The sequence below is a fragment of the Stegostoma tigrinum genome, chromosome 6 (assembly GCF_030684315.1).
Source record: "Stegostoma tigrinum isolate sSteTig4 chromosome 6, sSteTig4.hap1, whole genome shotgun sequence".
In the NCBI taxonomy this organism is placed as follows: Eukaryota; Metazoa; Chordata; class Chondrichthyes; order Orectolobiformes; family Stegostomatidae; genus Stegostoma; species Stegostoma tigrinum.
In genome coordinates, this window is record NC_081359.1 from 59,948,078 (window position 1) to 59,972,177 (window position 24,100).

The 24,100-nt window shown below is 45.0% G+C and overlaps 1 protein-coding gene across 5 annotated transcripts in view; it reads right to left on the reverse strand.

The window, feature by feature from the left end:
- chst10 (carbohydrate sulfotransferase 10) overlaps window positions 1-24,100 on the reverse strand; it is a 64,894-nt gene that overhangs the window by 17,510 nt on the left and 23,284 nt on the right. For 3 of the 5 annotated variants that reach the window (XM_048533429.2, XM_048533428.2, XM_048533430.2), the window contains exon 3: window positions 19,655-19,746. In XM_048533429.2, the coding sequence (XP_048389386.2) occupies window positions 19,655-19,746 (92 nt within the window). Of the gene's footprint in view, window positions 1-2,561; window positions 2,685-19,654; window positions 19,747-24,100 lie in introns of all 5 variants that reach the window. The other 2 variants (XM_048533432.2, XM_059646592.1) reach the window with 1 other exon arrangement.

A 24,100-nucleotide genomic window follows, 5' to 3' on the forward strand; every position in this document is an offset into this window, starting at 1 on the left:
CACAGAAAACTAGCCATTTGGATATAGAACTGGCTCGAAGGTAAGACACAGGGATGGTGGAGGTTGCTTTTCAGACTGGAGGTCTGTGACTAGTGGTGTGCCACAAGGATCAGTACTGGGTTCACTGCTTTTCGTCATTTATATAAAATGATATGAATATGAATGTAGGAGATATTGTTAGTAAGTTTGCAGATGACACCAAAATTGATGGAGTAGTGGACAGCGACGAAGGTTATCTCAGAGTACAGAAGACCCTTGGTCAGATGTGCCGAAGAGTGGCAGATGGAGTTTAATTTAGATAAATGTGATTTATTTTGGAAAGGCAAATCAGGGCAGGATTTATACACTTAACAGCGAGGTCCTGGGCAGTGTTGCTGAACAAAGAGACCTTAGAATGCAGGTTCAAAGTTCCTTGGACTTGGAGTCGCAGATAGATAGGATAATGAAGGTGGTATTTGATATGCTTGCCTTTATTGATCAGTGCATTGAGTATAGCAGTTGGGAGGTCATGTTGCAGCTGTACAGGATACTGCTTTGAGGCTACTTTTGGAATACTGTATTCAGTTCTGGTCTCCCTGCTACAGCAAGGATGTTGTGAAACATGAAACGGCTCAGAAAAGATTTACAAAGATGTTGCCAGGGTTGAAGGGTTGGAGCTGCAGGGAGAGGCTGAAAAGGCTGAGGCTATTTACCCTGCAGCATCTGAGGCTGAGGGGTGACCTTATAAAGGTTTATAAAATCATGAGCGGCAAGGATCGGGTGAATAGCCAAGGTCTTTTTCCCAGGGTAGGGGAGTCCAAATCCAGAGGGCATAGGTTTAAGGTGAGAGGGAAAGAATTTAAAAGGGACCTATGGCGCATCTTTTTCATGCAGAAGGTGGTGTATATGGAAAGAGCTGCCAGGGGAAGTGGAGGAAGCTGGTATAATTACAACGTAAAGGCATCTCTTTGGGTATATGTGTAGGATGGGATTGGAGAGATATGGGTCAAATGGTGGCAAATAAGTCTAGATTAATTTATGATATCTTGTTGGCATAGACAAGTTGGACTGAAGGGTCTGTTTACATGCTGTACAGCTCTACAATTCTGTGACTCTAGTTGTGCAAAACTACCTTTGAAGAAATAGCTGCAATAGAATGCTCTCTCTTATTATGCATAACTGTTGTTCTACAACACCCAAATTGCAGCTTTGGCTTTTGTTCCAGGTTTTCTCACATCATGACATTGCAGAGGATAGGTTTCCTGCTCAGTTTGAGGGTTGCTTCCACGTATGAGGCTAAAAGAGGCACAAGTTGCTTCTCAAAGTACATTCTCAAAACATTGATGGCAACAGCAAGGAAACTAAGGAGTGGTGCCAGACAGTTTTGGTATACCAGTTGAACATACGATTTGATGTGTTCAGGGAAGGGGTAAAGATATGTTCAATGTTAAAACAATGAAGAATATGTACAAGAATGCAGGGTGCAAAATATTATTAATATATTAATACATAAGCTCAGGTGAAGCTGGGGAGAGATGAAAGCAAAAGAAAATCAATCTGAAATTATCTCACTGAAGCACAGAAAGCAAGAAAGGTACTAACCCTTAAGAAAGTTTGTAATTGCTAATTGCACAATTAGACAGTTTTACAATAATCTGTTGAGCTGTTTCTTTTAAATATTAACCAAGCAATGCCATTCATATTTCCATAATTATACCCTTATTTACAGATCATTCTTAGGCCAACATTCATAGGGAATGTGAGGAATACAAAAAGATGAATATAAATATAAAATGAAAATGAATATATTACAGAAGTATTAAAAAACTATACATTATGAAATTGAAATTCAGCTTTTGACTTATCACTGGAATATCTAGATAAAATCATTAATCGCATTTCATTGATAGCCTACAAAAGCCAATGAATGGAATAATTAGCTCTGGGCCTGTTTGTAGTTTAAAACAGCTACTCCTTGGCTATCTTTCAAAGATTTTAAGTTGATAAAAGTAATGTTAACATCAAACAGGATACAGAAAAACTAAAAAAACCTAATGATTTTCACAATGTAATTGATTGATTACTCAATAAAGATATTAAATATATTAAATATATTCTGACTTTTTTGAAAAAGCGATTAGACTCTTTAAATATTATTGCTGTATAAAGTGTCTCATCAATCCATTTTCATTAATCCATGAGCACAAAAGGTAGGTTTTTTTTTAAAACAGGTGCCAAATGTGTTTATAATCTTGGATATTTTATAAATAGACTAACAAAAGTCAAATACTCTGCACATTTGTACTATAATCTGTCAGCTTGCTTAATAGAATTAAATGTTTTATTTGGTTTATGTGTTTGCAATTTACTATGATTATAGATTTTTTCATAATTCAGATAATATTGAGGGTGAACAGGCAAAATAAAAATGCTCTCAAGCCTTTGTCAATACGAGTAAATTGGTATTCAGGAACTAGCTAAGGTCTCCCTTATTCTTCTGTCAACCTTTTAAGTTATTCATCTCACCTGGTACACATTCTAGAGGAGATTTTAAGTTACTTCTCCCTTTGGCAATAACTTACAGGCATAGTATTCAGCACTGAAATGCCTTCTCAATCTCTTTTCACGAATAATATTTCAAAATCTGCTTGAAATCCTCTCTCACATGGGACACCATCAGATCCTCGGTGAAAAACAAAAAGGAACTGTGGGATGTAATGAAAATCCCATCAGTGATTTTACCTGGTTTGTTGCAAATTTAAAAAATTCAAGTTAAATTTATCAGTTTTGTGTGTGGTAAACAAATCAAATCTAAAGGTTCTGTGTAAATTGTTCTAATCATGCCACACATTACTAAACAATTATAATTAAGAGTATCACTGTTAGGTATAAATTTTAATTTGAAATCAGAAATAAATTAATGCACTGATTTTATAAGTGTCCCATAAGACAGTGAAACATTTACCACTTACAGTGCAGTCTATTCTTAATAATGGTATTTTCTCCCAGAAATATGGATTAACTTCATGAAAATTATGTTGCATATGGTAGGGTGTATTCTGAACAACAATGTATATTTATTTGATGCGACTAATGGAATAAAATGTCCCAGCCACTTCACTGAAATATTGACACAGCCACACAAAGGTGATATTTCATTTGGTGCCACAAAGCTTAAGCAGAGAGATTTATCCTAAAGATGCTTTTAAGGGAGAGTGTGACATACAGTTGGAAGGTGATTTAAGGGAGGAAATTCCAGTGATTAGGATCCAGGCTGCTGAAGGTACTTCTACCAATGGTGGAGTGATTAAAGTCAGGGATGCTGAAGAGGAGAGATCAGTTAAACATAGATATTTCAGAGGTTTGTGAAGCTGCAGGAGATCACAGAGAACAGGGAGGAATGAGGCCGTGGAGGGATTTGAAAACAAGGAAGAGAATGTTAGAATGAAGACACAAGTTAAATTGGAGCCAATATAGGTTAAACAGCAAAAAAGGTGATAAACGAAAGAACTTGCAGTGAGTTTGGAGAATGGTAGCTTTGGATGTCCTCGAGTTTAAGTAATGGAATGTCAAAAGTCAGCCAAAACACATTGAGGGACGAATGAGGGTTTTAGGCTTGAGTGAACAGAAATTGGATGTTCAGGTCAGTGTTAAAAATGATACCATGTTTGCAATTGATACATTTAGTTTCAGACAGTTGCTGAAGACAGAAATAGATTAGTAGGTAAGTTTGGAATGGAAACTGAAAGCAACGGCTTCAGTTTCACTAATAATTAATTTTAGGAAATTCATGTTTTCCAGTGTTGAAACTTAAATAAGTAGTCTGATAATTTAATAAAGGTGGTGAAGTTGAGAGATGAGAAATGAGGTAGAGCCATTTGTCATCAGCTTATGGTCGGAAACCAATATTGTGCTTTTGGTGGGTGATGTCAAAAGGCAGCTTGCCAATAAAATGTAGGAGTTAGTAAGCATAGAATTGTTGGGGCAACACCAGAAATAGCCTTGCCAGAGCAGAAAGTGGGTGTGTGAAATGTCTTTAGGCTGTACATAAAGGGACATTGGCCTGATTTGTTAACTCTTTTGATGGAAGTGACGTAGGAATTGTAGAGGTAATTGCCGTAATTTTTCCATCTTCCCAAAGTCAGGAGAGACGCAAGACTGGAGAATTGCAAACATCACATCTTTGTTGGGAAAAAAATTGTAAGGACAAGCCCAGCAATTACAGGCCACTTAGGTTAACTTCAATGGCAAAGAAGCTTCTTGAAAAATTATCTGGGAAGGAGTTCATACTCACACAGAAAAATAGATAGGCTAGACAGGAAAACCCAGCAAGGGCCTTTTTTTTAAAAAAAAAGGTAAAATTGTGTTTAACAAACTTGTTAGAGTTTTCGAAGAGGATATAGAAAGGGTCAACAATGATAACGCTGTTGACTTGGTGTGCATGGATTTCCAGAAAGCTTCCTGACAAAGTGCCACACGACAGGTCCATGAGAATGGCTACAGTTTATGAAATACAAGGGACAGTAGTAACATGGGTATGAAATTTGCTGAATGACAGGACAGGAAATAAAGAGTAGTGGTCAATGACTATTCTTGGCACAGGTGAAAGGTTTGCAGTGAATTCCCCAGGAGTCAGTATTAGGAATTGTATTGGTGGCAGCATGGTAGCTCAGTGGTCAGCAGTGCTGCCTCACAGTGCCAGGGACCTGGGTTCAAGTCTACTCTCCGGCAACTGTCTACTTAGAGTTTGCACATCCTTCCCGTGTCTGTTTGGGTGTCCTCTGGGTGCTCTGGTTTTCTCCCACAGTCCGAAGATGTGTGGGTTAGGTGGATTGGCCATGTCAAAATTGCCCACAGAGTCTACTGATGTGCAGGCTAAGGGGGTTAGCTATGAGAAATGCTGAGTTACAGGGATGGGGTGGGTCTGGGTGGGATGCTCTTCATAGGGTCAGTATGGGCACGATGGGCCAAATGGCCTGTTTCCATACTGCTAAAAGAAAAAGACCCTTGCTTTTCCTGATACATTTTGATGATATTGATCTTGAAGTGCAGGAGACAGTTTCAAAATTTGCCTTTGACACAAAACTCGTAAGAAAAACATTGAGTTCATTGCTAATGAAGTTCAAATCTAAACAGGGTGCAGGAATAGGGGTACCTGGTGTATATATGCACAGACCGCTGAAGTTGGCAGAGACAGCAGTTAATAAACCATACATTGTCCTGGGCATTATTAATTTAGAAGAGCAAAGGAGTTATACAAGACAAATGTAAAACACTTGTTGGACCCCCAGCAGTATTACATACAGTTCTAGATGCTAGTCTACAGGAGAGATGTGAATTCATTGCAGAGAATGCAGAAGAGATTTACAAGCATAGTCCTAGGGATGAGAAATATAAGTTATGAGGCTACACTGGAGAGGTCGGGACAGTTCTCCTTTGACAGAAGGCCAAAAGAAGATCCGACAGAAGTTTTCAAAATGATGAGGGACTGTATACAACAGATAGGAAGAAAGTATTCCTGCTCATAAAAGAATCAAAAATGACCGCGCATAGATTTAAAGTGATTTGCAGGAAAAGCAAACACAATTTGAGGCAAAAAAAGTTCCATACAATGAATAGTTTGTGTCTGGAATGTATGTTTGGAATTGTGGTTGAAGCAGGTTCCTTTGAGGTATTCAAAAGGGCAACAGATCAAAATCCAAGTGAAATAAAAATACAAAGGTATGGGGAGAAAGCACAAGAATGGCATTGGCTCCTGCACACTCTGGAATTGTACTCCTTAGTTCATACTGTCTATCAATGCTCTTCCTGACGAAATGCATGTCACACTTGTCTGCAATGCATTTTATTTACCACCTATTTGTCCATTCCATCAATTTGCTAATGCCCTTTTGAAGTTCTACGCATCTTCCTCACAGTTTACAATGTTTTCAAGTTTCTATTGTCTGCAACTATGATGTTCATTTGGAAAGCCGATGCAAAGGCGATGGACTAAATTGTCCCCTCCTGCACCCAAAACACTTGTGTAATTCTGTAATTAAAGAAAAACCTGGGATGTTTAAGTCATAAGAAGATGCCCTTGAAGGCAAGTCAACATATCTGAATCTTCAAAGGTGCATAAATGTGTTGAGCATGATACATTGAAAACTACTGTGCTTTAAACTGTCCAGTTGCTTCTACGAGAAAACAGACTTTGGGTCTGAAGGATAGCTATCAGACTTGCAGCCATAAGGCCCATGTGTTTCACGCTACCATGACATTGGCTTTGAGCAGGGAGGTATTCTTGAAAACTCTCAGACGAGGTTAGTTTGCAGTATCCAAGAGAGAAAAAAGGAAAAACAGCTAGAGGCTGAACATTTCTAATGTTCATATTCCAGAAATATGGGTGGAAGCTTGCAGTCGGCTTGAAACGTCAAAATTTGTGAGCATTTAAATTAGACTGGAAAACATACATTTAGCTGAAGGAAAAACCAACCAAAGAATGGAAATAAAATTTGAGGGGCAAGGTGTCACCTTAGGTCCAGGAAAACGGAATGTCTACTTAACGGACGTTGTAAAATAATTGCGAAATTTTTCTAGTTCGTCTTAAAAACAAGCAGGCAAGTTTGTTTCTCTAATTTAGTCTAAACTGTCTATAAGTGTTTAGTCAATAGTGCTTCTATTGTTTATTACAATAAAAATCTTAAAATATGAAATCTTATCACGTTACCTTTCAGGTATGAACTATTTTGTTTTTTAGAATTTGAATTGTCTCTGCAAAGATCATATTGGAGCTGTATGTTCAAGACTCCCTCCAGGACCTGAGCATATAAGTCCTGCCTAAAACTACAGTCTTGCGCTCTATGATAATAAAATGTGAGGCTGGATGAACACAGCAGGCAAAGCAGCATCTCAGGAGCACAAAAGCTGACTTTTCGGGCCTAGACCCTTCATCAGAGAGGGGGATGGGGAGAGGGAACTGGAATAAATAGGGAGAGAGGGAGAGGCGGACCGAAGATGGAGAGTAAAGAAGATAGGTGGAGAGAGTATAGGTGGGGAGGTAGGGAGGGGATAGGTCAGTCCAGGGAAGACGGACAGGTCAAGGAGGTGGGATGAGGTTAGTAGGTAGATGGGGGTGCGGCTTGGGGTGGGAGGAAGGGATGGGTGAGAGGAAGAACCGGTTAGGGAGGCAGAGACAGGTTGGACTGGTTTTGGGATGCAGTGGGTGGGGGGGGAAGAGCTGGGCTGGTTGTGTGGTGTAGTGGGGGGAGGGGACGAACTGGGCTGGTTTAGGGATGCAGTAGGGGAAGGGGAGATTTTGAAACTGGTGAAGTCCACATTGATACCATATGGCTGCAGGGTTCCCAGGCGGAATATGAGTTGCTGTTCCTGCAACCTTCGGATGGCATCATTGTGGCAGTGCAGGAGGCCCATGATGGACATGTCATCTAGAGAATGGGAGGCGGAGTGGAAATGGTTTGCGACTGGGAGGTGCAGTTGTTTGTTGCGAACTGAGTGGAGGTGTTCTGCAAAGTGGTCCCCAAGCCTCCGCTTGGTTTCCCCAATGTAGAGGAAGCCACACCGGGTACAGTGGATGCAGTATACCACATTGGCAGATGTGCAGGTGAACCTCTGCTTAATGTGGAATGTCATCTTGGGGCCTGGGATAGGGGTGAGGGAGGAGGTGTGGGGGCAAGTGTAGCATTTCCTGCGGTTGCAGGGGAAGGTGCCGGGTGTGGTGGGGTTGGAGGGCAGTGTGGAGCGAACAAGGGAGTCACGGAGAGAGTGGTCTCTCCGGAAAGCAGACAGGGGTGGGGATGGAAAAATGTCTTGGGTGGTGGGGTCGGATTGTAAATGGCGGAAGTGTCGGAGGATGATGCGTTGTATCCGGAGGTTGGTAGGGTGGTGTGTGAGAACGAGGGGGATCCTCTTAGGGCGGTTGTGGCGGGGGCGGGGTGTGAGGGAGGTGTTGCGGGAAATACGGGAGACGCGGTCAAGGGCGTTCTCGATCACTGTGGGGGGAAAGTTGCGGTCCTTAAAGAACTTGGACATCTGGGATGTGCGGGAGTGGAATGTCTTATCGTGGGAGCAGATGCGGCGGAGGCAGAGGAATTGGGAATAGGGGATGGAATTTTTGCAGGAGGGTGGGTGGGAGGAGGTGTATTCTAGGTAGCTGTGGGAGTCGGTGGGCTTGAAATGGACATCAGTTACAAGCTGGTTGCCTGAGATGGAGACTGAGAGGTCCAGGAAGGTGAGGGATGTGCTGGAGATGGCCCAGGTGAACTGAAGGTTGGGGTGGAAGGTGTTGGTGAAGTGGATGAACTGTTCGAGCTCCTCTGGGGAGCAAGAGGCGGTGCCGATACAGTCATCAATGTACCGGAGGAAGAGGTGGGGTTTGGGGCCTGTGTAGGTGCGGAAGAGGGACTGTTCCACGTAACCTACAAAGAGGCAGGCATAGCTGGGGCCCATGCGGGTGCCCGTGGCCACACCCTTAGTCTGTAGGAAGTGGGAGGAGTCAAAAGAGACGTTTTGAGGGTGAGGACGAGTTCAGCTAGGTGGATGAGAGTGTCGGTGAAGGGAGACTGGTTGGGTCTGCGGGACAGGAAGAAGCGGAGGGCCTTGAGGCCATCTGCACGCGGAATGCAGGTGTATAGGGACTGGACGTCCATGGTGAATATGAGGTGTTCGGGGCCAGGGAATTGGAAGTCCTGGAGGAGGTGGAGGGTGTGGGTGGTGTCACGGACGTAGGTGGGGAGTTCCTGGACCAAAGGGGAGAAAATGGAGTCCAGATAGGTGGAGATGAGTTCGGTGGGGCAGGAGCAGGCTGAGACGATGGGTCGACCAGGGCAGGCAGGTTTGTGGATTTTGGGAAGGAGATTGAAACGGGCCGTGTGGGGTTGGGGAACAATGAGGTTGGAGGCTGTGGGTGGGACGTCCCCTGAGGTGATGAGGTCGTGAATGGTGTTGGAGATGATCGTTTGGTGCTCGGGTGTGGGGTCATGATCGAGTGGGCGGTAGGAGGTGGTGTCGGAGAGTTGGCGTCTGGCCTCGGCGATGTAGAGGTCAGTGCGCCATACTACCACTGCGCCACCCTTGTCTGCGGGTTTGATGGTGAGGTTGGGGTTGGAGCGGAGGGAGCGGAGGGCTGCCCGTTCTGCGGGGGAGAGGTTGGAGTGGGTGAGAGGGGTGGAGAGGTTGAGGCGGTTAATGTCTCGACGGCAGTTGGAGATGAAGAGGTCGAGGGAGGGTAGGAGGCCTGGGGGTGGTGTCCAGGAGGAGGACTTGTGTTGGAAGCGGGTGAAGGGGTCAGTGGAAGGAGGGTTGGGTTCCCGGTTGAAGAAGTAGGCATGGAGGCGAAGACGGCGGAAAAACTGCTCTATGTCCAACCGTGACTGGTATTCGTTGATGTGTGGTTGTAGGGGGACAAAGGTGAGCCCCTTACTAAGGACTGACCGTTCGTCCTCAGTCAGTGGGAGGTCTGGGGGGATGGTGAAGATGCGGCAGGGCTCAGTGTGGCTGTCTTCTCTGGGGTTGCTGGCTGTGGAGGTTGTGGGCGGAGCGATGAGGTCGTCGGCCGTGGGCGGGGTTCCGTCGGCCGTGGGCGGGGTTCCGTCGGCATCAGCCGTGGGCAGCGTTCCGTCGGCCGTGGGCGGGGTTCCGTTGGCGGTTGGGGTATCGGGGTGGGCGGCAGCAGCTGCGGCGAGGGTGGTGTGTGGGGTGTTGTACCTGGACGTGGAGGTGGTGACTGCAGCAGCGGTTCCGGAAGTTCTGTGGCCGGCGGAGGCAGATGTGATGTCATCGGTGGGGTCTCCGGCCGTGTCCTCATGGTCAATGGAGGCGGGTGCATGGTGGGGGAGGGGCTGGTACAGACTCGGGATTTGGGAGGCGCAGGAATCCTCTTGTGGGTGGCAGGGGCCCGTGAGTTGGTTGTACTTACGATTTTTGGTGTCCAGTAAAGCTGAGTGAAACTGGGTATTCAGTCTGTGGATCCTGCGGAGGATAAAAAACAGCAGAGGTCCTTTGCAGGTCTGGGAAAGGGAGGCTGTGAGCTGGGGCAGGCTGGATTGCAGTGCCTGGAGGTGCCGGCGCATGGCTGCAAGTGTCTGTTTCAGGACTCGGAGGGAGAAACGCTTCTGAAGGGTCTGAATATTCTGGGTGTAGAGGTGGTCACGGTTGGGGCCAAATTGGGAAGGCTGAAATGTGGACTGTAGTCCCTTGGGGATGATCTGGTTCCGTCGGCAGGTGCTGAGGAAGGTGATGTGGCTGTGGTACCTGGTTTGCTTCAGGACATGGTCGAGCAGTTTCAAGGCCGAAGAGATTTCAAGAGAGTTGCAATGGGAGAGAGATTCCCTGAGGTTGGTCCGGAGGGAGGAGGGTAACTTCTTCAGGTTAGGCATCCCTGGAAGAGGCTTTGCAGTGAGGTTAAAATAGTATCAGAGATAATGGGAACTGCAGATGCTGGAGAATTCCAAGATAATAAAATGTGAGGCTGGATGAACACAGCAGGCCAAGCAGCATCTCAGGAGCACAAAAGCTGACGTTTCGGGCCTAGACCCTTCATCAGAGAGGGGGATGGGGAGAGGGAACTGGAGTATTGTGCTCTGTGCTGTCTTTTGGATGAGATGTTACCCAAGGCCCTATCTACTTTCTCAGTTAGACATAAACAATTCCACAATGCCTCTCTGAAGGTAATCAGGGGAGTTATTGGGATAGCTTAGTCAATATGTGTTGCTTATTCAAAATCACAAAGGCAGATTACCTGGACATTGGAAGAATGCTGTTATTGAAGGTATATCTCTGTTACCTGGCAAATGATAACCAGACCATTCACAACTGCAAAATGTGTTATTTATCCTGGTAAAGAGTCTTTCATTGAAAAAACTTACCTATTCATGAGATTATTACTTCAGCTCCCAGGATGACAATGTATCATATAATATTTGATTGTTGTTTATCATATAACAATTGATCTTTCCAACTTCACAGAAACAAACACATGAATTAGCTGCAGGAACAGGAGCAGGCTATTTGGCTACTTCAGCCTGCTTTGTCATTTAGTAAGATCATAGCTGATCTAATTGAAAATTCAAATCCACATCTCCCCAGATAACTTCAGGATCATTTGCATCTGCCTCAAAAATATTCAAAGACCACTTCCATTACCTTTTCAAAAAGACAGTTCCAAAGACTCTGAACACTTTAGCCTCTGGTTCTTGAATCTCCCAAAAGACAAAAAAATCCTCTTTACATCCACCCTGCACAATCTAATGCTTTATTTCCTTCCTTAAGTAAGGTTACCAACACTGAGCACAGTGGAATATAGCAGAAGAATAACCTCTCTACTTTTGTATTAAATTCCCCTTACATTAAATATAGCATTCTATTAGCCTTCCTAATTACTTGCTGCGCTTGCTTGTTAATCTTTTGTGATTCACGTATTAGGACATCCAGATCCCTTTACATTCAGAACTCGACAATCTCTCAATAAGATCCAACATCAGATCTTACACCAAGATCACGGTTTACAGAGCTGTGGTGGTTCCCATTCTCCTATGTGGCTCTGAGGCATGGACTGTCTACAGCAGACACCTCAAGGTACTGGAGCAGTACCACCAATGCTGCCTGCTCAAGATCCTGAAAATCTGCTGGGAAGGAAGACACACCGCTACCGGCATCCTCGATCAGGCCAACATTTGCAGCATTGAGGCACTGATCACTCTTGATCAACTGTGATGGGCCAGACACGTCATACACATACAAGAACCATTACTGAAGTAGCTATAAATCAGGAAATGGAAAGGAGGGAGGAACTGAAGAAAATCACAACCACTAGAGGGGTAGTACTGAGTACCGGTTCCCTTCTACCGCAGCATATGTTACCATCTCAAGAGTTCCAACGGACGTTTAAACACGATCTCTCCCTCCCAAAACCATGCTGATTTTGCTTGATAAGCTTGAATGTTTCTAAGTGTCTTGGTATAACTACTATCATAAAAGTTTTGAAAAACTTCCGTAATGAGAGATGAGAAGCTAACGGCGCTATAGTTTCCTGTTTTCTGTTTCCCTCCAAATTGTAATAAAGGTGTTACATTACAATCTTCCAACCTGAACAGACCAGCCTCAAATCAAGAGAGTTATGGAAAATTAAACTAATGCATCAACCATCTCATGAGCCACATTTTTTTTATGACCCGACAACAAAGTCCATCGGGACACAAGCACTGTTGAGTCACAATGACATACTCAAGTACTACCCCTCTGGTGACTGTGATTTCCCTCAGTTCCTTTCTCGCTTCCATTTTCTGATTTATTGCTACTGTTACGATGTTTCTTATATCCCCTGCAGCATAAACTGATACAAAAATCCCTGTTCAATTCATTGCCATCTCGTGTAAACAACACTAATCAGTGTACCTGCTCCCGATCAAGAAATTCTGATGTCAAGGCTAACTTTGATTATGACTTCCACTCCTTGACTGCAAAATTTTATCCATCCCCTGACCGGGGAAGCACTCTCTGAGTTAAAAAAAGCTCAGCAGTTGTAACAGAAATGGTCTTATCTCAATGAAGATACTTGCTGACAATGGCCTTTCACTTACCAGCACAGTTTTCAGCCTCTTTAAATGCAATAAGACATCTGGGATGTGTCCTGTTCTATTAGTTTCCAGCTGACTATGACATTGCCAGGCTTAAGGAAAAACAACGCGCATGCACTGAAAGCCATGTACATTGTTGTCTGCTGGACTAACTACAATATAATTTACAAATCTTATAACTCTCAAAGCTAAACATCAATATGTGTTTCCCCGGATGATGGATGTCTAGAAGTGTCTCAAATGTCGCAAGCCTTAAACGATTAATTATGAAACAGAGGAACTCTTGGAGTCACCCATGTACAGTAAAAATGAATACACACTGTTTTGAGGATGAGTGGTGTACTCCACTACTTCAGAGGCATGGGCTCTACCTACCACAGTCATCAAAATTAGTCCAATGAAAATGATAACCAAGCATCATGCCAAAACTGCAGAACTGTCCAGTATGAACTCAAAGACATGAAAGACAATTGGCTGAATCAGAAATGCAAATGAACTTGAGTCATTAACAGACTTCAAAGATAGGAACAGATCCTACAATTCTTTGAAATCCCCGTTGATTGATTCATCACCAGTCTTTGGTACCAATGCATCAATACTGCTCAAGAAAAGGTCCAAATTCTAAAATGTCATGCAGAACATTTTAACTACATCTTTAGTTGGACTACATCCATCAACAAAGAAGCAATCAACATGGTGCCACATGTTTCCATCAACTGTTTGCTTGATGACTGTTCCACAATGTTAGAAATGACAAACACAAACAAATGCCTGTCTAGCAGCAAATTGCCAGGACCTAATGCTTTCCATTTAAGTCTAAAATGCTAGAGGCCAATGGCTGGTCAAGAAGATCATTGAACTCTTTTAGTCTATGAGGAAGCAAGGAACCATACTGCAAGAATACAAAGATCCCCTTCACTGTTCGCCAATTCTACAACAATTTAGTAGAATCTCACTGTTTAGTGTTGGCAAAATCATCACCAGAATCCTTCTGAACGACCTAGAGCACTCTCTTGAATTTCAGAAAGTGAAGGCAAAGCTGATGTGGCATTTATAGTTCGACAATTCAGGCATAAATGCCAAGAATACAACATGAATTTTACACCATGTTTGTTGATCTAACCAAGGCACTTCACCATGTCAGCTGTAAAGGCCTTTGGAAGCTTTGGATAAACTTGGCCTTCCTGAGGAATTCATCATGATGACTCAATAGGTCCATGATGGCATGCAGGCAAACATCAAGGTTGGTGATGAGTCTCCTGATCCATTCCCAGTGACTAATAGAATTAAACTGGCCTGTATGCTAGTGCCAAACCTCTATAGTATTTTTGTTCAAGTATACTGTCAAATGTCTTCGACAATTGTGATCCTGACATTAAATTAGATATCACAGAAAGGAACCTGCTCTACCTGAGATAACTCCAGTCAACAATCAAGGTTCCCATGGATGTATCATGTGGCTTCCTGTTTGCCAATGACTATGCGTTAGCTGCCAATTCAAAAACTAGACAGGTAAGACAGCTTGGAATTTTCTTTAATGCATGTGATAGTTCTGAACTTGCTTTAAGCACATTGAAAACTATGAATGAACCACGCTGCTCAAGGAGGCCTTATACCGAGATCTAGATTTCAGTACTTGACCAGAGTCTGTCAGCAGTGGATATGCTCACAATTCTTGAACCGTCTATATTACTAACTAGACACTTGGAAAAAATGCTAAACAGCATCTTTGTCCTACTTAAAACAGCAGTCTGGAACAAACAGAAGTCTGCCTAACAAACTGGAAGTTTGCAATCACTGACTCTGCTCTAGACATGCAAGATTGGGACAGTGTGTTTGCATCATGCCAAGAAGCGCAATCATTTTCACATGAGCTGCTTTTGGAAGTTTCTGAAAATCGCATGGCAGGATAACAATCAAAATTCTTGCGATCATTATACAGAAAAAGCATGATTACCTAAAGCTCTGCTTTCCCATCTAACCTACAACAGCACTATTACCTCTCTTCCATCCTGTCCTATTTGTATTCACCCTTATTCTGAATAAAATCTTTTATGCATCCTGAGATAATGGGAACTGCAGATGCTGGAGAATCCAAGATAACAAAGTGTGAAGCTGGATGAACACAGCAGGCCAAGCAGCATCTCAGGAGCACAAAAGCTGACTTTTCGGGCCTAGACCCTTCATCAGAGAGGGGGATGGGGAGAGGATTCTGAAATAAATAGGGAGAGAGGGGGAAGCGGACTGAAGATGGATAAAGGAGAAGATAGGTGGAGAAGAGAGTATAGGTGGGGAGGGGATAGGTCAAACCAGGGAGGACGGACAGGTCAAGGAGGCAGAATGAGGTTAGTAGGTGGGAAATGAAGGTGCGGCTTGAGGTGGGAGGAGGGGATGGGTGAGAGGAAGAACAGATTAGGGAGGCGGGGACGAGCTGGGCTGATTTTGGGATGCAGTGGGGGGAGGGGACGAACTGGGCTGGTTTTTAGATGCAGTGGGGGAAGGGGAGATTTTGAAGCTTGTGAAGTCCACATTGATACCATTGGGCTGCAGGGTTCCCAAGCGGAATATGAGTTGCTGTTCCTGCAACCTTCGGGTGGCATCATTGTGGCACTGCAGGAGGCCCATGATGGGCATGTCGTCTAAGGAATGGGAGGGGGAGTTAAAATGGTTCGCAACTGGGAGGTGCAGTTGTTTATTGCAAACCGAGTGGAGGTGTTCTGCAAGCGGTCCCCAAGCCTCCACTCGGTTTCCCCAATGTAGAGAAAGCCACATCAGGTACAGTGGATACAGTACACCACGTTGGTGGATGTGCAGGTGAACACCTGCTTAATACGGCATGTCATCTTGGGGCCTGGGATGGGGCTGAGAAAGGAGGTGTGGGGGCAAGTGTAGCACTTCCTGCAGTTGCAGGGGAAGGTGCCGGGTGTGGTGGGGTTGAAGGGGAATGTGGAGCGGACAAGGGAGTCACGGAGATAGTGGTCTCTCCGGAAGGCAGACAAGGGTGGTGATGGAAAAATGTCATAGGTGGTGGGTTTGGATTGTAGATGGCGGAAGTGTCGGAGGATGATGTGTTGTATCCGGAGGTTGGTGGGGTGGTATGTGAGGACGAGGGGGATTCTCTTAGGGCGGTTGTTGCAGGGGCGGGGTGTGAGGGATGTGTTGCAGGAAATGCGGACGACATGGTCAAGGGCGTTCACGACCACAGCGGGGGGGGGGGGGGGGGGGGGGGTGTTGCGGTCCTTGAAGAAGGTGGACATCTGGGATGTGCGGGAGTGGAATGCCTCATCCTGGGAGCAGATGCAGCAGAGGCAAAGGAATTGGGAATAGGGGATGGAATTTTTGCAGGGGGATGGGTGGGAGGAAGTGTATTCTAGGTCGCTGTGGGAGTCGGTGGTCTTGAAATGGACATCAGTTTCTAGCTGGTTGCCTGAGATGTAGACAGAGAGGTCCAGGAAGGTGAGCGATGTGTTGGAGATGGCCCAGGTGAACTTGAGGTTGGGGTGGAAGGTGTTGGTGAAGTGAATGAACTGTTCGAGCTCCTCTTGGGAGCAAGAGGTGGTGCCGATACAGTCATCAATGTAATGGAGGAAAAGGTGGGGTTTGGGGCCAGTGTAGGTGTGGAAGAGGGACTGTTCCACATAACCTACAAAGAGGCAGGCTTAGCTTGGGACGATGCGGGTACCCATGGCCACCCCCTTTCTCTGTAGGAAGGGGGCAGAATCAAAAGAGAAGTTGTTGAGGGTGAGGACGAGTTTGGCTAGGCGGATGAGGGTATCAGTGGAGGGGGACTGGTCGGGCCTGCAGGACAGAAAGAAGCGGAGGGCCTTGAGGCCATCTGCATGAGGAATGCAAGTGTATAGGGACTCCACCGTGGAACAGTCCCTCTTCCGCACCTACACTGGCCCCAAACCTCACCTCTTCCTCCGTTACGTTGATGACTGTATCAGTGCCACCTCTTGCTCCCCAGAGGAGCTCGAACAGTTCATCCACTTCACCAACACCTTCCACCCCAACCTCAAGTTCACCTGGGCCATCTCCAACACATCCCTCATCTTCCTCGACCTCTCTGTCTACATCTCAGGCAACCAGCTAGAAACTGATGTCCATTTCAAGCCCAACTCCCACAGCTACCTAGAATACACTTCCTCCCACCCACCCCCCTGCAAAAATTCCATCCCCTATTCCCAATTCCTTCGCCTCTGCCGCATCTGCTCCCACGACAAGACATTCCACTCCCGCACATCCCAGATGTCCACCTTCTTCAAGGACCGCAACTTCCCCCCCGCAGTGGTCGAGAACGCCCTTGACCACGTCTCCCGCATTTCCCGCAACGGATCCCTCACACCCCGCCCCTGCAACAACTGCCCTCAGAGAATCCCCCTCGTCCTCACATACCACCCCACCAACCTCTGGATACAATGCATCATCCTCTGACACTTCCGCCATCTACAATCCAACCCCACCACCTATGACATTTTTCCATCCCCCCACTCTTGTCTGCCTTCCAGAGAGGCCACTCTCTCCGCCGCTCCCTTGTCCGCTCCCCACTCCCCTCCAACCCCACCACACCCGGCACCTTCCCCTGCAACCGCAGTGGGTGCTACACTTGCCCCCACACCTCCTCCCTCAGCCCCATCCCAGGCCCCAAGATGACATTCCATATTAAGCAGATGTTCACCTGCACATCCGCCAATGTGGTGTACTGTATCTACTGTAACCGGTGTGGCTTCCTCTCCATTGGGGAAACCAAGCGGAGGCTTGGGGACCGCTTGCAGAACACCTCCACTCAGTTTGCAATAAACAACTGCACCTCCCAGTCGCAAACCATTTCAACACCCCCTCCCATTCCTTAGACAACATGTCCATCATGGGCCTCCTGCACTGCCACAATGATGCCACCCGAAGGTTGCAGGAACAGCAACTCATATTCCGCTTGGGAACCCTGCAGCCCAATGGTATCAATGTGGACTTCACAAGCTTCAAAATCTCCCCTTCCCCCACTGCATCTAAAAACCAGCCCAGCTCGTCCCCTACCCCCACTGCATCCCAAAATCAGCCCAGCTCGTCCCTGCCTTCCTAACCTGTTCTTCCTCTCACCTCTCCCCTTCTCCCACCTCAAGCTGCACCTCCATTTCCCACCTACTAACCTCATCCTGCCTCCTTGACGTGTCCGTCCTCCCCGGAATGACCTATCTCCTCCCCACCTATACTCGCCTCTTCACCTACCTTCTCCTCTTTCCATCTTCGGTCTGCCTCCCCATCTCTCCCTATTTATTTTAGAACTCTCTCCCCATCCTCCTCTCTGATGAAGGGTCTAGGCCCAAAAAGTCAGCTTTTGTGCTCCTGAGATGCTGCTTGGCCTGCTGTGTTCATCCAGCTTCACACTTTATCGTTTATGCATCCTTTTTCTCTTGCCAAACTGACAATGCACTCAACTTCAACAGTGCATGTTCGGAAATTCCTTCTTTAATTCCTTAAGGTCTTTAAAGTATGGCTTTGATCATGCTTTTGCTCACTGTTCTGAACAGTAACTCAGCACCCACTTTACCAAATTTCTCTGTGAAGCACAATTTTATCAGTCAATGATGGAAACTAAATGCAAGCTTTTTTTTAAATAAGTGAAACCCAAGATAATGTATGTATAATTCCTCAAAAATGATCAATTGTAGCTCTTTTTCTGTTCAAGTTTAACTGAATCACTGAATTGAAATCCCTAAATGCACCAAGAAAAATCTGAGGTACTTAATAATCACAATCACACAGGATCACATTTTGAAGGATCATTCTTCTTTAGGAGTAATCTTTTCCTGTTAAAGTCTGCAACTGCCATTGCCAGGATTACATTTATTTACATTCTGCATAATATTGCACTGTTGAGTGAATTTTCTATCAGTAACTTGACAGCTTATTTACTTCAGGGCACAAATATGCCTCTTTCTTAAAGAAGGGGCTGAATTCCCACCACTAATCATCTTGGAATTTCATTCTTTCAAATTTAAATCTACATTAATTATTTCAGAAATTGGCGTAAATTGGAAATGGCTCATTTTCTAGCCAAATTTAAGATTCCTCTGTTTATAACTTGCTCCACTACTAGTGTTGGTCACCCTCTTCTCAGATACTGAATCCTGTCACTAAAATCTGCCATTATCAGCCTTCATCTCAAGAAATTAGTCTTTGTAAACTACTGTGCCATCTTTTCTGTGTTGTCTCCAAAGACATTTAATATGTTGCTGCTCCTCTGTCCCATTGTTAATTGTTAAATCATTGTGTCTACTTGTAGACAAGTGATAGGCCTGAGAATTAATTTGTGCCCTTTAAGCAATCATGCTTATATAATGACTGTTAGCTTAGGATGCGTTTGCCTGTAAAATGTAACTGAGTAAATAAGTGCTTATATAAGACAGCAAAACTTGGCTCCAATAATTTCCTTCACCAACTGGCTTTCTGAACTAAAGCACCCATCTTTCCTGGAATGCCATATTTCAATCCCTTGCAATAACATTTCTGGCCATGCCAAAATATCAAAAACAGATTGTATCAAAGTCTTAGCGGCATTGCATTTGATTATGACACAGGTAAGATGTTCTTTCTTGAGCCATCTAAAGCTTTTGACACACTTATTCACATCATTCCACTTTAGCACCTCTCCACTCTTATTAACTTGGGTGGAACTGTACTTGCCTAAGATAATTATCACTGAGAGATCATACAGAATGGCTTATTTCCAATCCAATACTGCAGCCACTGTCAAAGGCCTAAGCTGTCAATTCTTCAACCTCTCATTCCTCATGTGGATCAGAGTTAAACTGATTTTCTGATAGTCCAATGAGTGCTTCAAGACATTTAATACATTAAAGATACTATACAAGTATAAGTTGTTCTTCTTGGTTCTATATAATTTTTTTGGTATAAACATCAATGGTTGGTGCTACAAACTAGAACTGACAACATGTTTTTTATTTCCAAATAATCTTAATTTGCTAAGTTAAGTAAAAAAAAACATAGTCAATCAAAGCTTTAATTTATGACAACTTACTTTCAGTACAAAATGCTATAGCTGTTCTCAAAACATCAAAAAAGGAATTTACTGTTCTTACCTTATCCGTGTGAAAAGTTTGTTCTTGAGGCTTGGTTTTTTTTAAATTATTAGTCACAGTCTTATCCAATATGTGTGGTTTAGTACCATATTCTGTAAAATTGAACATGCAATTCACACATGTCAGGGCAGTACAGTCTGTTGGTAACTATCAATCTCACCAATGACCTCAGGTCGTCTTTTATAAATTCATTTCTATCACAATATTGCAGTCTGTCATTAACTACTGCATTCAATGATTTCAGATTTTCTGTTATCAATCAGATGGCATTCGTTCATCTATTGCTGTGGCCGACAGAAATAAATGGTCTTTATTTTGTGCACTCATGAATTTTATGTATGGGGTTGAAAATAATCAGTTAAAAAAATCAATTTTCATGGACATCTTTGAAGGAATGGAAGAGTGGATTAGCTGGTTCACAGACGATACAAAGGTGGGTCAAGTTTTAGACGGTATGGAGGGCTGTTCTGGTTTACAAAGGGACATTGACTGATAGGATGCAGAGCTGGGCTGAGAAGTGGCAGATGGAGTTTAACCCTGAGAAGTGTGAGGTGATTCATTTTGGAAGGACAAACTTGAAAGCAGAATACAGGATTAACAGAGAGTTTCTTGGCAGTGTGGAGGAGCAGAGGGACCTTGGGTTCATGTTCACTGTTCCTTTAAAAGCTGCCACCCAGGTGGATAGAGTTGTTAAGAAGGCATATGGTGTGTTAGCTTTCATGAACAGACGGATTGAATTCAAGAGCTGTGATGTTATGCTCCAGCTGTACAAAAGCCTGGCTGGAGTATTGTGTCCAGTTCTGGTCACCTCATTACAGGAAAGATGTGGAAGCATTGGAAAAGGTGCAGAGGAGATTTACCTGGATGTTGCCTGGAATGGAGGGAAGGTCTTATGAGGAAAGTTTGAGAGGGCTCGGGCTTTTCTATTTAGAACAACAAAGGATGAAAGGTGACTTGATAGAGATGTACAAAATAATCAGAGGTATACATCGAGTGGGCAGCCGGAGACTTTCTACTCGGCTGGGGGTAGCTATTTACAAGGGGGCATAGTTTTAAAGTGAGTGGAGGTAGATACGGGGAGATGTCAGAGGTAGGTTCTTTACTAAGAGAGTGGTGGAGGTGTGGAATGTATTACCAGAGAAGATTGTGGAGATGGCCTCATTGGGGCATTTAAGCAGCTATTAGATAGGCATATGGATGATAGTATAAGGTAGGGGTGGAGGTTAGGTAGACCTTAGGTTTAGGGTAGAAGTTTGGCACAACATCGTGGGCCGAAGGGCCTGTACCGTGCTGTATCATTCTTAATTCTTAATACAATCTTTTTGAGTGCGAGCAGCAGCGGAGGCAAGACGGACCCGGAAGACTGCAGCTAAGGTAAAGCAGTTTATTTTTAAAATTACTTACCGGTAGCGGGCAGCGGTGTTTTTTTTTCCTCTTTCAGAGAAGGAGCGGGAGCATCAGAGGAAGTGACGAGGACCAGAGGGGCAGCCGGGAAGGAAAGCAGTGACCATATATATCAGCAAGGCGGCTTAACCCGAGACTCTACAACTGTAGTGTCTCCCACCCGCCCTCCTCCTCTAACCTAGTTAATAAGGTAAGGTTCATTCTAAACTTTCTCTATTGAACATAAGTTTGTTATTAATTTGTTATTATTACTTGAAGTGAGCTTTCTGCTTTAGTATTGAGTGGGTGTTCAGATAAGTGGGGTATGGATGCTGGGGCAGTTGCTTGCTCCTCCTGCAAAATGTGGCAGTTGGGAGATGTGGCACACGTCTCCGCTGGCTACATCTGCGGGAAGTGCACCCAGCTACAGCTCCTTGAAAACCGTGTTAGGGAAATGGAGCTGGAGCTGGATGAACTACGGATCATTCGGGAGGCAGAGGGGGTAATTGAGAGGAGTTATCGGGAGTTGGTCACTCCTAAGGCTCAGGACGAGGATAGATGGGTTACAGTTAGGGGGAGGAAAGGGGACAGACAGACAGTGCAGAGATCCCCTGTGGGCATTCCCCTCAGCAATAAGTATACCGTTTTGGATACTGCTGGGGGGGTTGACCTACCAGAGGAAAGCCATAGTAGTCAGTTCTCTGGCACTGAGCCTGACACTGTGGCAAAGAAGGGAAGGGGGCAGAATAGAAAAGTACTCGTGGTAGGGGACTCGATAGTTAGGGGAATCGACAGGAGATTTTGTGGGCAAGATCGGGATTCCCGGAAGATATGTTGCCTCCCTGGTGCCAGGGTCCGGGACGTCTCCGATCGGGTGTATAAAGTTCTGAAAGGGGAGGGTGAACAGCCAGAAATCGTGTTACATATTGGCACAAATGATATAGCCAGAAATAGGTTTGAGGATATAAAAAGTGATTTCAGGGAGTTAGGAATGGAAGCTGCAGAGCAGGACGAACAGAGTAGTGTTCTCTGGTTTACTACCGGTGCCACGAGATAGCGAGGTGAGGAACAGGGAGCGGGCGCAGCTGAACACGTGGCTACGCAGCTGGTGTAGGAGGGAGGGTTTCAGATATGTTGATAATTGGGATGCCTTCTGGGGAAGGTGGGACCTGTACAAGAAGGACGGGTTGCATCTGAACTGGAAGGGGACCAATGTCCTGGGTGGAAGGTTTGCTCGAGTAGTTCGAGAGGGTTTAAACTAGTATGGCAGGGGGGTGGGAACCTGAGCTGTATACCAGAGGTGAGCGTTGATGCAGGTGAGGCAGTAGCAAGAGGTAGACCAGCTAGTGGGAAGGATTTTCCTGGGAAGGAACCAAGGGATCGGTTAAAGTGTGTTTGCTTTAATGCAAGGAGTATCAGGAATAAAAGTGATGAACTTAGAGCATGGATCAGTACCTGGTGCTATGATGTTGTGGCCATAACAGAGACATGGGTTTCTCATGGGCTGGAATGGTTGCTGGATATTCCAGGGTTTAGAACATTTAAAAAGAATAGGGAGGGGGGAAAAAGAGGAGGGGGTGTAGCACTACTAATCAGAGAGGGTATCACAGCTACAGAAGCTTCCATTGTCGAGGAAGATCTGCCTACTGAGTCAGTATGGGTGGAAATTAGGAACAGCAAGGGAGTAGTCACCTCGTTAGGGGTTTACTACAGGCCCCCCAATAGCAGCAGGGAGATTGTAGAAAGCATAGGTCGACAGATTTTGGAAAAGTGTGGACGCAGTAGGGTTGTTGTAATGGGTGACTTTAACTTTCCTAATATTGATTGGAACCTCCTTCGAGCAGAAGATTTGAATGGAGCTGTTTTTGTAAGGTGTGTTCAGGAGGGTTTCCTAACGCAGTACGTTGACAGGCCGACGAGGGGAGAGGCCATTCTAGACTTGGTGCTCGGAAACGAGCCGGGGCAGGTATCAGATCTTGTGGTGGGAGAGCATTTTGGTGATAGTGACCATAACACTCTCTCATTCTACATAGCTATGGAGAAGGAGAGGATTAGGCAGAATGGGAGGATATTTAATTGGGGAAGAGGAAACTATGATGCGATTAGACACGAGTTAGGAAGCATGGACTGGGAGCAGTTGTTCCATGGTAAGGGAACTATAGACATGTGGAGATGGTTTAAGGAACAGTTGTTGGGAGTGATGAGTAAATATGTCCCTCTGAGACAGGCAAGACGGGGTAAGATAAAGGAACCTTGGATGACGAGAGCGGTGGAGCTTCTAGTGAAAAGGAAGAAGGTAGCTTACATAAGGTGGAGGAAGCTAGGGTCAAGTTCAGCTAGAGAGGATTACATGCAGGCAAGGAAGGAGCTCAAAAATGGTCTGAGGAGAGCCAGGAGGGGGCACGAGAAAGGCTTGGCAGAAGGAATCCGGGAAAACACAAAGGCATTTTACACTTACGTGAGGAATAAGAGAATGGTCAAAGAAAGAGTAGGGCCGATCAGGGATAGCATAGGGAACTTGTGTGTGGAGCCTGAGGAGGTAGGGGAAGCCCTAAATGAGTTTTTTGCTTCTGTCTTTACGAAAGAAACGACCTGTGTAGTGAATGAAACCTTTGAAGAGCAGGTGTGCATGCTGGAATGGATAGAGATAGAGGAAGCTGATGTACTGAAAATTTTGTCAAACATTAAGATTGACAAGTCGCCAGGCCCGGATCAGATTTGTCCTCGGCTGCTTTGGGAAGCGAGAAATGCAATTGCTTCGCCACTTGCGAAGATCTTTGCATCCTCGCTCTCCACTGGAGTCGTACCTGAGGACTGGAGAGAGGCAAATGTAATTCCTCTCTTCAAGAAAGGAAATAGGGAAATCCCCGGCAATTATAGACCGGTAAGTCTCACGTCTGTCGTCTGCAAGGTGTTAGAAAGGATTCTGAGGGATAAGATTTATGACCATCTGGAAGAGCATGGCTTGATCAAATACAGTCAACACGGCTTTGTGAGGGGTAGGTCATGCCTTACAAACCTTATCGAGTTTTTTGAGGATGTGACTAGTAAGGTTGATGAGGG